The following is a 17,303-nucleotide window of genomic DNA, read 5'->3' on the forward strand; positions in this document are numbered from 1 at the left end:
TTCTCCAGGAGAGATACAAAGAACTGATGATCTCCAGGCTTTTATGCAATAGATGGTATCCATGCTTCCATCCTTCTTTCAAATAAATACAAGCAACTTCTTGCTTTTCAGGTTAAAATTATGTTTTTCTGCCTTAACAATTTTTTTCTCAAAACAACATGTTCAACAAATAAGTTTATATAAACATTTATAACATTTATTAAGAATAAAATAGTTGGTTTTGATAAGGTTGTGGGGGATAGATGAAGCATTCTGTACAAATTTACATGCATCACAATCACCAATCATCTGCTAAGCTACCTTATAAAGGTTTAAACAAATAATTTTTCCTCAAAAATAAATCCTTCTCATTTAACACTTGACTCCACCAAGAAATCCAAAGTGACACTATGACATTCATTTTACTGATGAAGAAACAAACTCAGAAAAGTCACAGTTGCATAGTAAAATAGCAACAATAAAAACACCAAGATGGAACCCAGTTGTATCTGAAGAGATAGTACATGTTTATACCAACTAAATTACCTTATGCTATTTTAAGCCTATGGCACCTAGGCTAATCTATCTGAAACATGGATACATATTATTATGTATTATCTGAGGACTCCCCAGAGTTTAGAGTGAAGCCAAGGGAAAGAAAGCAGTATTCCAAACCTTACTCCTGGGTCATATAGGCAGACATAAGACATTCCAACTGCTATATAATCTAAAAGCAAATAATTTTCCCTCAAAAATAAATCCTCCTCTGAACTTCCTTATTTACTTTTGTCATTACCACTGTTCTAGTCATCCCATTTAAAAATCTTTAATGAAGGCATAATCAGGGCTTATAAATTACCAATGCTAATTATATAGTCAACATTTACGAGCACAAAAGATTTCAAAATTAACTCTGCAGGGTAAGAGACATAGTGAAGGCTGTTCCAAGGAAGTAATTTATGAGCTGGGTGTTGACTGAATCCTGTTCAGCCCAGAGAAATAAGGGAAAGGGCTTCTGAACAGTGGATGAAAGTTTGAGTATATATAGCTTCTCTCCCTCTACATCCAGTGAACCACCAGCTTATCTGGTTCTTCCTTTACAATAATTTTTTAGATTCTCTCCTTTTCCACCATTCCTAGTTGTATATGTATATTGTACAACAACCTCATAGTTGTACACTATGTATTACTATGAAATTTCTCATTTAATGGTTTTTCCTTCCTTTAAATACTCCGACATTGCTAACAGACTTTTAAAAAATACCTGCTTTTGCATAAACACAGAAACTTAACTTTCCTACTGATTCTGAAGTAAGTTCAAAATCAAAGTCTTCCACAATCCATGAGCTATATACTTACATTTCCCCCTAGAACAACCAAGTCAACATTGATGAAATAATACCTGATCCAGTGTAGGCTTCAAAGCCATCAGCAAACTTTTACTGACCATTTACTGGGTGGAAAAGTCAGGACCTCTGGAAGTTACTAGGAAGACAGTTGTGAGTCAGTCACAGATCTCTAGGAGTATTTTATGGTAAATGAGGGCCAGACATGAACCAAGAAAGCTAACTTTAGAAGAAGGCATCTGTCCCACAAACCAAATTATAAAGATGCTTAGTATTCAATGAAGAGATGGAAAAAGGGCTTAAACTGGACTTTGACTAAATATGCAAATGTTTATTTGCTTCTGTAGTTTTGTTTTCAATTCAGTATTAGAATCGACACTGTTAGGTCTTGTTTAGTTCAACATCTACTGAGCAGTGTACCAAACAAATTATTCTACATGAAACAGGAGAAGGCACAACTTTTCTCTCCTCTTTAAGTCATCCCCTTCTCCAAAAAGTACAATTAGGGCCTGCGTTCAAAACAATAAATGAAGGACACAATTTCACTAGCAGTTAAATAGAAGGGCAGAAGAATGAGGAGTATTCCATGATGGAATTTAAAAATGTATATTAGAACTTCTATACATCTGGAATTGTTATGGAAAGTTTAAAGCCATTATTATTATATAAGTGGTTCAGATACTTACCACACAGAAATAGTACCAGAAGACTTCTCTGCTTATGACTTAATCAGTTCTCTAAATGCAACCAAAGTGATTTTTTTTCAAAACACAGATCTAAGCATGTTACCCCTTACTTCACTAAATCCTTCGGTAGCACTCCATTTTTCTTGGGATAGACCAACTCCATAACAGGTCTACAAGATCCTGCACGGCTTGACCCCTACCTTCTTTTCAGTCTCTTTCAGTCAACCGCAATATCACTGACACCTTTTTGTGCTCATTTTCCTTGCTGTAGTTAACTCTTATCTACCCTTCAGGTCTTGGCTCAATTGTCACTTGCACAGGTAATTACTTTACCTGAGCAAAATCTCTATTGTACCCTGTACTTTTCTGAAGCATTTATAACAGTTTTAGTTTTATATTTGTGTGATTTTTTTTAATGTCTATCTCTATTATAGGGTATAAAATCTAAAAAGGCAGAGATTTAATGGCTAATACTCCATTGTGTATATGCACCACCGCTTTCTTATCCATTTGTATGGCAAAAACCACTACAATATTGTAAAGTAGTTAGCCTCCAACTAATAAAAATAAATGGAAAAAAAAAAAGGCAGAGATTTTAGACTAGATTTTCCACATAATGAAAAGTATGTATAATGTTTTTTAGGATATGTATATTAAGTAGTTCTAGCCTAAGAGATAAGTAGCATTTATCCTTACAGGCACTACTACTTCAAAACCTATAAAAATCTATATTTAAACAATAACTCTAAGCTTATGTTTATCTGTAAAATATGAATAACCTTAAGGATGAGCAGCACATATTAAAAAGACATTATAAAGTCCTTAAGACATGTAAGGCACATGGGAAATGCTAAATGACAGATGCCTATGAAAAATAAAATCTAGTCCTAATTAGCTCATATTTATAAAGTGTATCTCTCCAAACTTTTTTTTAGCTGCATCATGCAGCTTGCAAGATTTTAGTACCCTGACCAGGGATTGAACCTGGGCCATGGCAGTGGAAGTGCCAAGCTCTTAACAACTGGACCGCCAGGAAACTCCCCAAGCATTTGACTTATATAACAACAGAATAATTCTGATGTTCTTCCAAACTGTTAAAAAGGGCAAAAGAGATTAAAGAATTGTTACATCTTTTGTTACATAGTGATATCATTATCAGTTTTTTCCCTATTATTTACTATAGCCTAGACTTGTTATTTTCTAAGATACATACAAGCCATTAACGTATATATTTAAAATACACAGGTACATAAAATTTACCTCAAAATGCATATTTTATTTTGGTAGCCAATGATCATCGATCAAACAAAGAAAAGAAAACTAATTTCATGAAGAAAGACAAATCTATGGAGTGGTTTACAGGAAGTGAAGAATGAAATGGCTCAACTAAACCAACTTGGAATCATTTACTACAAAATGCCAAACTGCAAGACAAGTGTCAAAATGGGACATTTAAGCAGTTTTGAAATGTTACATGTTTCTCCAGCTTTTATTACTTTTCAAAGTTATATGTAAAAGTTATACAAATCATAGTGATAGCTAAAAATACCAATCTATGAAAGTACTGATTTGCAATATAAAGTTCTATTTTGATACTTTTCAAGTCTTCAAATCAGTTGTCATCTGAGGTACTCAGTTAAGTTGTGGTTTGCACTTCCTCAACTTGACAAGAAAAGCTAAATTAAGGGGAGAAAAAGGTAAGGTGACTGGAATAATGAGAAGAAAATACCATATAATATAGCCTGAAAAAAATTACTCACCTGTATGACCAATTTGCCAGTGTATAGGTCTAGCAATATAGGGAAACGATCCATAGGGAAAATCAGAATGTGATTCTTCTGTTATAGAACAAAATATGTATTATAAGCTACATAAAATATTTGATAATTTGTTTACAAAACTGTTAAACAACAAATTACTGTCCCTTTCTTGTAAGTTTTTTCTGGTTTTTTTTAGTGTTTGTTTTGTAGCTATTCTGACAGTTATCTTATAGAAACAACTTGTTGATAAACTTTATATATGGTTTTATTACCAAATGAATAAGCCCATATCATAAATCAGTAGATGTCTGAAAACGTGTTTATGGTCTAAATAATGTGTACATACAATAAGGAACTAAATTTAGTTCTTGGAAAAATTCCAGCAGCATACTAGAAGTTGCTTTTTGGAATATTAGCTATTTGCATACCAAGTCCTATTAAATTCTTTCCCTGCAGTGATAATCACTGATCTAAATTTAAAACATTCTTTAGTATATTTAAAATATTTCATAAGCCAACCCTCTTGTCACAAATATGAATATTTATAAGTTCAATTCTTCAAAGGTATCAGAGTTTTACATAAAAGGCAGGAAAAGTCATGATTCTTTCTCAGAGATTTTAACTGAACAGAATAAATACATTTAAATTTCCATAGGAAAAAAATAATAAATCCCTGAGAAATAATTTTATTTATATAAATTTATAAAAATTTATTTATATAAATTTTATAATTTATTGCTCATACACTCAGGAATGTATTCTCCATTTATTATTGTAACACATGCATAAAATAGAATTGAAGCTTACCATGGTCATCATATTGAAACATCTCACCTTCAATTCTAATTTTTTCTTGAGAGTGTACTTGTAAGTCTGTGTTGATTTTAGGTTCTACTTTTTGAGCTAAAATTCCATTTTTCTGTCTTGCAAGGCAAACCAACCAATCTCTGACAATAACTTCACTTATCTTTTCACATGAGAGGGCAAGTTCACAGATGCGAATTCCATCTAAAAGTTCAATAACCTGTGTGATGCTTTCAAAAAAGTGAATAATGTACTTTAAACTTCCAGTACAGAAATAACTAAGTTCACTATACCTCTTATCCCAATTTAAATGCTATACTTAAATCAAGACAGGGGGAAAAAAGTAAAAATGCAAGTTAGGGCACATAAGAGAATACTAAGTAAAAAAAATATAGATTACACTTTTAAAAACTTTTCTTCTAAATTGTGAGAAGAAATAGCCATCTTATATTACTGTTTATGTAAAGGATGATTTAACCAGAAATATAACTAAATTTGGGACATATGCTCTTTCATAACAGTTTTATGAGATAAAGTAAATTTTAAAAAATAACATTACAAAAAATAACAGTCACATTACTCACTTTGCTAGATATACAGCACATATACCACCCTGTTTAAGATTTGGGAATAAAACAGGCAAAGCAACTTGAGGATTCAACATATCCAAAGCTACCTATAGTGGGGAAAGAGAATCAGACTGAGTTTTGTTTAAATAAAGCATGTGTTTTCTTATTGTGGTGAAATGATACACTTTGGAAAAGCAGTTAAAATACTCAGTTAAAGTATTTCACTTTTTAGAATACAGTACTGATGATGATCATTTTACTTCTCTCAAAAAGGCACATTTATTATTATACATTTTGTTATAATTCCTGACTACATAAAAACTGTAATGGCAAGTCTTGTACTTGACAATATTGATAATACAGGAATCTTTAGCTACTTTTATACATACACATACACACACACAGAGTTGCCCCTTGAACCACATGGATTTGAACTGCGCAGGTCCACTTACACAAGGATTTTTTCAATAGTAAACACTATAGAACTACACAATCTGCAGTTGGTTAAATCTGAAGATGTAGAACCCTTGGATATGATGGAACCATGGAGAGGGAGTCCTGACTGTAAGTTATACTCAGATTTCTGACTGCAAGCAGAATTATTGCCCCTAAACTTCGTGTTGTTCAAAGGTCCACTGTATATATATAATTTCAATGCTTTATTTCAGCTTTTTGCAATAGAAATTCACACTATCTCAAATGTGTATTTTTATGTTCAAAAGAAAACTTCTGAATATTAATTTTAGAGATTCTAAAATATAAGAATCATGTCCCTTGTTTCTTTACTCTTTGTTCAGTTGCAAAATACAAGGCTATATACTCAAAAGATGTCAAATGAATACAATGAGTGAGATTTTCAAAAAAATTTCATTGAAAACAAAAATAAATAGCCAAAATAGAAAACAACTGACTTACTGATAACTCCAGAAATCTAATCTAGTTGGCACATCCTTAAATTTACTAAATTAGAAAGTATTCTGTTCACATGTTTTTTAAAAAAAATAATAATGGGTCATCATTCATTAATAATTTATTAACCAAATATTTATTGAGCAACTTCCATGTGCCAAGTATCTTGCTAAGTGGTAAAAATAAAATGGGAGCTTACATTCTATTTTGTTTCATAGGAACTTATATTCTAATTAAGGAATAGACATTAAACAAAAATTGAATAAATGTGTAATTCAAAGAGTAAGGAGTGACATGATCTACAGGACTATAAAGGAGAATATGAAGGATAGAGTGACAGGGCAAGGAAAGGAAGTACTATTTTATACATAGGCTGGTCATGAAGAGACCTGAAGAAAGTGATTATGCTCACCCTGTGGAAATTTAGGGGGGAAGTGTACTCCAGATGGAGAGAAGAGCAAATACAAATTATCTGAGCCTGAAGCATATTAGGTGAGTCTGAGAAGGCCACTATCACTGCAGTGGGGACAAAAGTGGGAAAGTGGCAAGAGAAGGGTTCTCAGATGATGGGGATGTGGTGGAAATGGGGGAGGGAAAAATTATGCAGAATCTTACAGACTTTAGCTTTACTCATGAAGAGAGAAGCCACTGGAGAGTTTTAGACATGATTTGACTTTTTAAACTTTTTTGAGTGTGATAAACATACCATAAAACTTGTCATTTCAAGTGTATAGTTCAGTGGCATTAACTATATTCTGACTTGGGCAAGGAAAGATGATGGTGACTTGCAATAGCAAATAGCATTGAATGTGATAAGACAGAGCCAATTAGAGTTAGGATTGGCTGTGAGATGAGAGAAGTGAGGATAAATGCAATGTTTTTAGCCTAAGCTACTGAAAGAATGGAGTAAATTTTCCTCATTTACTATTGAGGAAAATGACTAAGACAATGAAAGAACAAGCTTGGGGAGAAATATTTGAGAATTCAGATTTGGACACGAGTTTAAGATGCCTATTAGATATCCAAGTAAAGATCTCAATGACTAATCAAGGGGCCAACATTGTGGACATAAATGGATTTCTTGGATTGTAGTCTTATTATATTATTGACAAGGACCAAAAATCAGACTACCAAGCAGCCTGCCAATCCAAAGCTCTATTATACTCAGCCAACAATATTACCATTCATTAGCCACTCAAAACAGAAACTTAGATCTCACTGTTTGCAGATGACATGATCCTCTACATTATTTTCTTTACTTTCAATTCTCTTTTGAGACTCTGTAGGGTTATGATGCTTCTTTTTGGATTAAAATTACCCAGTCCTACAAATCTCTTAGTATTTCTCAAATTCATCCTACTGCTAATGCATAGAAACCAAACTTATGGTTACCAAATGAGAAACAGGTGGGAGCGATTAGGAGTTTGGGATTGCCAGATACAAACTATTATATATAAAATAGATAAACAACAAGGTCCTACTGTGTAACACAAGGGACTATATTCAATGTCTGTTGTTGTTCAGTAGCCCAGTTGTGTCCAGCTCTTTGCAACTCCATGCACTGTAGCATGCCAGGTTTTCCTGTCTCACCATCTCCCGAAGTTTGCCCAAGTTTATTCACTGAATCAGTGATGCCAACCACTCATCTCATCCTCTCTCAACCTCTTCTCCTTCTGCCTTCAATCTTTCCCAGCATCAAGGTCTTTTCCAGTGAGACGGCTGTTTTGCATCAGGTGGCCAAAGGATTGGAGCTTCAGCTTCAGCATCAGTCCTTCCAATGAGTATTCAGGGTTGATTTCCTTTAAGATTGACTGGTTTGATCTCCTTACTGTCCAAGAGATTCTCAATTGTCTTCTCCAGCACCACAGTTCAAAGGTGTCAATTTTTTGGCACTCAGTCTTCTTTATTGTCCAGCTCTCACACCCATACATGGCTACTGGAAATACCATAGCCTTGACTACATGGACTTTTGTTGGCAAAGTGATGTCTTTGCTTTTTAATACACCATCGAGATTTGTAATAGTTTTCCTGCCAAGAAGCAGTCATCTAATTTTATGACTGCAGTCAACATCCGCAGTGATTTTAGTGCCCAAGAAGAGGAAATCTATCACTGTTTCAATCTTTTCTCCTATTTGCCATGGAGTGGTGGGACTGGGTGCCATGATGTTAGTTTTTTTAATATTGAGTTTTAAGCTGGCTTTTTCACTCTCCTCTTTCACCCTCATCAAAAGAGGCTCTTTAGTTCCTCTTCACTTTCTGCCATTAAAGTGGTATCATCTGCATATCTGAGGTTGTTGATATCTCTCCAGGAAATCTTGATTCCAGCTTGTAACTCATTCAGCCTGGCATTTCACATGATGGACTCTGTATGTAAGTTAAATAAACAGGGTGACAATAAACAGCCTTGTCATGCTCCTTTCTCAGTTTTGAACAAGTCAGTTGTTCCATATAAGGTTCTTACTGTTGCTTCTTGACCTGCATGCAGGTTTCTCAGGAGACAGGTAAGATGGTCTGGTATTCCCATCTCTTTAACAGTTTTCCAGTTTGTTGTGATCCACACAGTCAAAGGCTTTAGCATAGTCATTGAAACAGTGGTAGATGTTTTTCTGGAATTCCCTTGCTTTTTCTATGATCCAGTGAATGTTGGCAATTTGATCTCTGGTTCCTCTGCCTTCTCTAAACCCAGCTGTGCCTCTGGAAGTTCTTGCTTCACGTAACTTTGTGAGTTACAGTCCATAGGGTTGCAAAGAGTCGGATGCAACTTGAGTGGCTGAGCATGACCCGCATGGCACAGGCACATTTATTAACAACTCTGGCAGCTAATTCAGTATATATCTCTGCTCTAAATCCAACCATGATATTAAAGGAAAATATTCCTCCCACTCTTAGAAATGGAAATGGGACAAATAATGAAGAAAGATCCTTTCCCATACAAAAGAAGTGTGGTCTTTGTTTTCTTTGTACTCAGTATTAGGTAATATCATAGGACCCACTTTAGAAAACTTACCGCATCAAATGTTAAAGATTTTATGTCCTCTGTTGCTCCTAAAATATCCTTATGAATAAAATCTACATTGTCTGGCCACTCTTCTACATGACTTATTTTCCATGAATCACGCCAGTGTCTATAATTCTTCATAGCCAGTTTGTGGTGGTCCTTTCGAATTTCAAAACTTATGACTCGTCCCTGTGATCCAACTTAATTAAAAAAAATTATGACAGTACATAGTATAAATCAGTTTATTAAAAATGTCAAAAATTTATTTTTCAAAGATATTACATGGGTGTGAAAAAATAATTCAAGTGGTTCAAGGTTAACAAAAGTCTCTATCCTATCCCAAATCCCCAGTCAGTCTTCCTCTTCAGAGGCAACCATATCACCACAGTTATTTACCCTTCCCAAGATAGTTGGTGCCTCTACAAGTGTGCAATTTTGCAAGTATCTCTTTTTCTGTTTTTAACAAACACTGTGTCCCATCATACATACTGTCCTGTACCTTTCTTCTTATTTACCAATGGCATTTCAGTGATTAATGATCTACTACATTTTTTAAAAGAGCTATTATGTTCCCTTGTATGGCTGTTTATTTAAGCAGTCACCTGCCAAAGAACATTTAGCTTGTTTCTCATGTTACGCTATTACAAACAATACTGCAGTGACAATTACTTTGCCTAGGTCTTTGTAAACATAAGCCAGTTATATATATAGGATAAAGTCCTAAAAATGGAATTGCTGACTCAAAGGATATGTGAATTTTTTTTATTTTGAAAATTATTACTAAATTGTTCTCCAAAAAAATGATACCAATTTACACTTGACCAATAATGTATTTCTCCATACTCTCTCCAACAGAATTATCAAACTTTGTATCAACCTAAAAATTGCATATAGTTTATCACTGTAGTTTTAACTTGCATGTCTTTTGTTAGGATGAAGTTAGGCCTTTTGGATACTTAAAAGATACTTGGGGCTTCCCTTATGGCTCAGCTGGTAAAGAATCCACCTGCAATGTGGGAGACCTGTGTTCGATCCCCAGACTGGGAAGATCCCCTGGAGAAGGGAAAGGCTACTCACTCCAGTATTCTGGCCTGGAGAATTCCATGGACTGTATATAGTCCATGGGGTCACAAAGAGTCAAACAAGACTGAACCACTTTCACTTCACTTTCAAAGATACTTGTATTTTTGTGTGTGTCTGAAAAACTTCCAAACTATCATAGCAATACTGCAGTTTCACAGAAAACTACTACATTTTAAATACAGCAATTAATTTTCTATCCCTCTCTACATGAGGTGATTTGATTTGGAGGCTGTCCCAGGTCAATCAGTCAGCATGTCTCTTTAAAATGTAAGTCCAGCTATAATTCATCATGTTCTCAAGGGATAAAAATTAATGTTAATATCAGCATAAGCTAAACGTTTGTTTAGAAAATTATAGAGCAAAAATATCCATCCTGAAGGTAAATAGCAATGATTTCTTGATCACTCATAGGTTGGGATTATTCATGCTATGTGACACTCCTCCAACACTATAGGTATTAGAAATATAGACACTCCTATCTCACAAACTTTTATAAGTTCACGTTGTCAAATGCACTTAGGAATCAGTCACAGACTGTGAAGAAATGGCTGCCTTTAACTATGCACAGAAAAGAGTCCAACAAAAGAGGTGAGGAGCCCAAAATGAATTTCCTGACCCAGGATAAGCTAGATTATGTTTGTATGTGATGACATTAGGTCAAAAAACAAAAGGTTTAATTCAGTATATGTCTATTTGTAATCTTTATAAAATCTACCCACATACACCTACAACTGCTCTAACAATGTTTATTAGCTAAAAAAGAATGCACTAATAAAAACAACATGAATGATTTTTTTAAAAAATTTATCCAAAGAGAGTGCTGTCTATTATTGGGTGAGAAAGGGAACACTGCAGAGGCAGTCAAACAAGCCAAAGCAACCTTGACAATCAGAGGAATTCAGTGGCCAAAAGGAGCAGTAATCAGCTACAACAACAGTAACCAGAATTCAAGTGGAGGTAACATGAACAGATATTTATGTTTACTATATACCTCTTGATTTTTGACCTTCAAGCAGTATTTTAACCAACTGACAATTTTTAGAGACTTTCTCTAAGAAAGGAAAATTCTTCATGTTCTAGTTTTAGCTTAATAGCTTAATTAATTTATTCATGAACAATGATAATTCTTTGCCTCTAACAGTATATGACTCTTCCCCAGCAGCTGACAGCCCTTTTCCCCCTTCTATAGTTTCTGATACTGAGTATTCATTTGGCACTATTATCAACAAAAACATGTACACATGTGCACTGAAAGACAAGCACAAGAATGTTCAGAGGAGCACTGGAGCACTGTTTACAGCATTCAACTCAAATGCCCATCAACAGCAGAATGGATAAACTGTGCTTTACTTATAAAATGGCAACTATAAAGAAGTAACTACTGCTACATGCAATGACTGAACCTCACAAACAGAATGTTGAATGAAAGTAACCTGATTCAAAAGCATATAGTACTAAAGGATTCCTTTTATGTAAGATTCAAAACAGGCAAAACTCATCAATGGTGATTAAAGTCAAAGTAGTGGTTACCTTCTACCTTTGGTTAGGATAAAGACTGAGAGGGATTTGAGAAGGTTTCAATAGTACAATAATATTCCCTATCTTGATCTGGGTAATAACTACATGAGTGTGGTCACTACATAAAAATTCACTGAGGTATACACTAATGATCTGTGCACTTTTCTGCTGCTGTGTTATCTTCTAATAAAAACTTCAGTTAAAAAAAAGCATCAAAGGAGCAATAGAAAGCAAAGAGAGGGTTAGACAGAAAGTGACTTGAATAAATGTACAAAATAGAAAAATCATTGCTTACATTTGATTTTAAAGAGTATGCTCTCTATCACAAAGTTATGTGAACATTTTCTGAAACATCTGTATCTATTTAACTTTCTGTTATTATGAACAGATTGAATGTTTTCTTTGTCATCTAAATTCATTTACCCTAATCTCTTACCTGCTTTGGATAAAAATAAGCTCATTCCACCAGAGCCCGAGCCAGCTTCCAAAACAGTATCACCTGGGTGGATATTCATCATCGACAGTATCATATTTATATCCTATGATTGAAATACAGCATGGGTGATTGTGTGGCCAATAAATATGTACTAAGGCACCTACTCCTTTGAACACTATGTTGAGCTTGGAGAAAAGTGAAGGGAAAAAAAAAAAAGGATTAAACTCTGGCCCTTTCTACCAAGAGTTTATAGTTTACTTGACAAAATGAGAGATTCAGGAATCAATTAGCAAATACAGAAGGACTTAAGTATAATACTGAAATTACAAACAATAAGTAACATTAGGAGCTCCGAGAAAGGAGAGAAATCAGCAGACTACCCTGGCTTAAAGACTGAAAATGTAAGGAAACAGTCACAAGGTAGGGACAGCTTTCAACAAAAAAGAGGTAGAATAAAACAGTTTGCTCATCTGAATCCAGGCTAAAGCATTTAAACTTAACATGGTAAGTAACTATGATGTGTCACTGAGGTAATATAAATGGCATTTTATAAAGATTAATCTGTCAGGGCAATACAGGATGTACTAGAATTGAGAAAAATTAGAGGCAGAAAGACAAGTTAGGAAGTTATTACATAATCTGCATGAAAAATGATGACTTCTCATTTAGAATTAGGATACCAGGAACAGACAGGAGGACACATTTGCAAAACTTTATAACTAAAGAATTGTTTTGTTAACAGGAATATCATGGGTGACAGTAGTAATAGCTGTTCATTGAAACTTCACCAGGTACCAGGCTTCTGTTAACTATGCAAACTGCTTTCAAATATTATCTTGTTTAATCAGAATAATAATGAGAAAATGATCACCACTGCCATTAAAGGATGAGAAACTAGAAAGGTTAAGTAATTTGCCCAAAGTCACACAGCCAGGAATTAAGTGGGCAAGTAATACTGATGCTGAACTCCCAAACACCATGCAGCTGACTGTTGCACTATTTGTTATAAATGCTATAGAGAGAAAAAAATGTAAATTTTAGCATTTATTTCAACATTCCCCCCAACAGCAAACCTTTCGAAGTTGCTAATAAGCAGCATATCAATTAAGTTTTTACTATCTTTTTCTTCTCTGGGAAAAGCTGAAGTGAAAATTCTAAAAAAGAATAAGATCCTCTGTTTAATCACAAAAAAACTGTGTATTAAATATGGGTTTGGCTGCATAAGAAACTATAAATATTTAACAGGTACAGTGGTCCAACTGAAAGCCAAAATGTATTTTCTGAAATGATGGACTAAGACTTGAACCTGATGATACATAGACACATAATATTTAAGGTGTACTCTTCAAAAAGTTTCAGTCACAAATTCAAAGCCTTTCAGACACACATATCCTTTCCCATCTGTCAGGCACATGGGAGCAGAGGTGGGAGGGGGCACAGATAATTTCACCCAGGAGTGGGAGGCAGCTCCAGCAATCATTTAAATGAAATGCCCACGAGATGCAGTTCTGTTTCCTTGGCTCTTTCATATAAGACATAGAAACACTTCATTATATATCACAATGTAATAATAATAGAAATAAGTGCACAATAAACATAATGTGCTTAAATCAACCTGAAAACACCGCCCCACCCCACCCTAGTCTGTGGAAACATTGTCTTCCATGAATCCAGTCCCTGGTGCCAAAAAGGTTGGGGACCATTGCTCTAGGACATGCGGTCTGTGTTGAGAGCAAGGACTATAGTTGACCACTACACCTCCCTAAAATAGTGCCCTGAATGTATGTATAAGGTTGGTGGTTATTTGCTGAAGAAATAATGAATGATTCTCCATCTAGGACTGGAGGAAGAGTTGTTATAATTACAAATGAACATTCTACTCAAGGACAGTGACTATGATGAATGATTAAAATAACCCACTGGCAATGGATACAAGACTGTAACAAGGAATTGGTAGGTAATTTCCTTTAAAGAATATCCCTTTTATGTTTAGTGTCTAATTTTAGCTGTTTGAATACAAACACTTTTTCCTAATGATAAAAGCATAGTAATAAATCTATTGTTAATAAAATATATATTGGTCACCTGATGTGAAAAGTGGAATCATTGGGAAAAAATCCTAATGCTGGGAAAGATTGAAGGCAGGAGGAGAAGGGGGAGACAGAGAATGAGATGGCTGGATAGCATCACCGAATCAATGGACATGAGTTTGAGCAAACTAAGGGAGACAGAGAAGGACAGGGAAGCCTGGCATGTTGCAGTCTGTGGAGTCACAAAGAGTCGGACACAGCTTAATGACTGAACAACAACCTCTAATAACTTACCTCATTAAGTATGATGCTTAAAATATCACCACAGTGGTACTAAACAATTGTCCCCAAGAGTTCAACATTCTCTTGAAGGCTGAACCTGCAAACTTAAGTATTATGGGGAATAAATGTACATTCTTATTAAATGCCTAGTGAGTCCACATCACTCCATAATAGTAAGTCACTTTACAGATCAGAGAATCGAGGCTCCCAAGTTAAAATTAAAATCTGACTGTTCCTTCCTAGAATTAGAAATCAAAGAATATGTAAAAGTTATAGCCATTGGTTTAAAAAAAAAAGTGAGAATAGAAACTTGAAACATTCTGAGAGGTGCTTTAAGTACATTAATCAGGTCTGTAGTGCTGCATACGTTTTGCTCTTAGTAACTCCCATGGCATTACCTTAGGATACGTTATGGCAGGCCCTCTTTGCATCAGTAACACATAATCCTCCAATGCCGGCCTCCGCAGCATGAAGTGCTTACCAGAGGAACTCCTCAGAATCTGGCCGGGGAACTTCCCCACGATCTCGCTGAACGGGACTGTCCCCCAGTTACTATTTAAGCGTCCGGCGTTGCTCAACCTAAATAATTTTTTAAATTGTGTTTCTCTCTTCCCAGTCTCAGCTAAAATCAGCTCCCCAACGCGAAAAGGCACCACTCTAGAAGCGGACCAGGAAGAGGAGACGTGTAGGATTTCGTCCTTGGTGGCAGGCTGGACCAAGGCGGGCACTGAGGGACTCCCGGATCCCGGGTGTGCAGGATCCGACTGGCCCTGGTCACCACTCGAGCCCTCGCTCTCTTGAGGGGGTGACTCCTCTCGCGGCGTCGGGAGTCCGAGGCTTTCCAGCGACGACAGACATCTGGTCCCAAGTCCCCGGACGCGGGGAGGGAGAGATGGAGGCGAGTCTGCGCCTGGGGCTTTCCTCTGTGCCGCCTCGCGCTCTCCTTCTTCATCTCCCGTGTCTCTAGGTGAGGCTTTAAAACACAGTAACCGGCCTCTCTCGAAGGACTCTTGCCCAAGGCGGCGCAGGAAGAGACTGGTCCTGAATCCCGGAAAACTCTGGAGGCGCCGCAGCTGCAGTAGGACCAGACCTACACACTTGGTTGACAGCATGACGATCCGCGCAGGCGCAGGCGCAGGCGCAGGCGAGTGACGGAAGGCCGGGCGAGGCTCCGCCTCTCTGCGCGTAGCAGTGACGCAGCCTCCCCCGGCTGGACAACTATTGAGCGGGAAGAGCTCGGCTACCGCGTCTGTCTCCAGAGGGGGCGTGGTGACCGCCCGTCCTCGCTGACTGTCCCATGAGTGGGTCCCTTTCCTGCGCGGGGGCGCGTTTTCCTCTTTGGAATGTGCTCAGACTAAACAATTGACCGCTGACACATCTCCACCAGCCTCGTCCGGGGACGAGAGGATTAAGAGAGACAGCCTGTCAAAGCGCTGTCTAAGCTGAAGTCTTGTATCAGAGTTAGCTCGCTAGTCATCAGGAACAGGAACGTCGCTCAGTCACCATCAGTAAAACTGGCCGCGAAATGTGTTTTTACAGATTGCATTTGTACCTACCACCTGCTGACTGTCTCTCCTTTCCCCGCTGATCGCCTCCTTCTTCCCCTGGTCTTAGCGAATCCCTTTTGACCGGGCTCTGACCACTTGCCATGTCCTCCCCAGGCCCTGAGAATAGGCCGCCCTGGATTAAAGATATTGTATCCACTGTGTGCTCATTTAACAGAAATGTTTTCAATAACTAAAATATAATAGTTAGTTTAAGTATTTTACCCTCCTCAAAACTAAGCAAAATTTTAGTGTCTTAAAATTGGAAAGTGAAAGTGAAAGTCGCTCAGTCAGGTCTGACTCTTTGGACCCCCATGGACTTCTCCATGGAATTCTGCAGGCCGGAATACTGGGGTGGGTAGCCTATCCCTTCTCCAGGGAATCTTCCCCACCCAGGAATGGAACTGGGGTCTTATGCGTTGCCGGCAGAGTCTTTACCAGCTGAGCTATCAGGGAAAGACTTTTGCTAAAACAGGAGTGGCAGAGTAGAGGGGTGTTATAGGCTGCATTTCATTCCCCACACCACCCCCCACCCCCAGCCCCCTAATTCATGCACTGAAGTCCTAACCTTAAGTATTTCAGAATGGGACTGTATTTGGAGACAGGGTCTTTAAAGAGGTAATTAACTTAAAATGCCATTAGAGTGAGCCCTAATCCAGTATGACTGCTGTCCTCATCAGAAGAGATGAGGATCCAGAGGGAACACCATGTGAAGACGTAGGCTGAAAATGGCCATCTACAATAGAGAAGAGAAGACTCAGAGGAAACCTGACCTGCCAACACCTTGATGTTGGACTTTTAGCTTCCAGAACTGTGAGAAAAGTACCTCAGTTGTTTAAGAAAAAAGAAAGGGAGAATTGACTGTGCTTTCTAATTCTCTCTTGCTGAATCTCTTTAAAAATTTTTATTAAAAAAAAATTATTTCCAGGTTTTGGCATTACCCCCCCCCCAGTATTTTTAAATAAAAATGAATTTAACCCTAAAAACTAAGCAAAATTAATAACAGGGGAAAAGTTATCTATGGAGTCCAAAATGTCATTTGACATTAAATATCACTAACTTGTTTGCTTAATGTTAATTCAGTCAGTAAAAGTTCATTGAGGGTTCAGCATTACAAGGCACATTAGATATTTATTTCATATAAGTTTAAAACAATCCTGTGTCAGAAATAAGTGTTCCAGTTTTATGCATAAAAAAACTGACCCAGGGAGATTAAATGATTTGGGCAATAGCCCATAGCTGACAAGTGGCATAACAGGGCTCCCTATCTAGGTCAGTCTGGTTCAGCGGTCCATGCTCTTTGTACTGTAACACCCCTTCTCAAAGACCGGTCAATATACAACTGAATTCAGAGCTAGC

The 17,303-nt window shown here is 36.8% G+C and overlaps 2 protein-coding genes across 6 annotated transcripts in view; one reads left to right on the plus strand and one right to left on the minus strand.

The window, feature by feature from the left end:
• Window positions 1-3,604, plus strand: part of SPDYA (speedy/RINGO cell cycle regulator family member A) — a 37,911-nt gene extending 34,307 nt beyond the window's left edge. For all 4 annotated transcript variants that reach the window (XM_043917485.1, XM_043917483.1, XM_043917486.1 and 1 more), the window contains exon 8: window positions 3,299-3,604. In XM_043917485.1, coding sequence (XP_043773420.1) covers window positions 3,299-3,387 — 89 coding nt within the window. In that variant the 3' untranslated portion in view covers window positions 3,388-3,604. The remainder of the gene's footprint in view (window positions 1-3,298) is intronic.
• TRMT61B (tRNA methyltransferase 61B) lies at window positions 1,722-15,780 on the minus strand. 2 transcript variants are annotated; one of them, XM_043917482.1, is made up of 7 exons: window positions 14,799-15,780; window positions 12,089-12,191; window positions 9,061-9,251; window positions 5,160-5,251; window positions 4,606-4,805; window positions 3,772-3,849; window positions 1,722-3,687 (listed from the first exon to the last, which is right to left on the minus strand). In XM_043917482.1, the coding sequence occupies exons 1-7, from the start codon at window positions 15,510-15,512 to the stop codon at window positions 3,644-3,646; spliced, it is 1,422 nt and encodes a 473-aa protein (XP_043773417.1). In that variant the 5' UTR covers window positions 15,513-15,780; the 3' UTR covers window positions 1,722-3,643. The 2 variants fall into 2 exon arrangements, with proteins under 2 accessions (XP_043773417.1, XP_043773416.1); XM_043917481.1 differs by having other exon boundaries at window positions 4,579-4,805; window positions 14,799-15,779.
• Between the last annotated feature and the right edge of the window lie 1,523 nt (window positions 15,781-17,303).

This window comes from Cervus elaphus, chromosome 11 (assembly GCF_910594005.1).
Source record: "Cervus elaphus chromosome 11, mCerEla1.1, whole genome shotgun sequence".
NCBI lineage: Eukaryota > Metazoa > Chordata > Mammalia > Artiodactyla > Cervidae > Cervus > Cervus elaphus.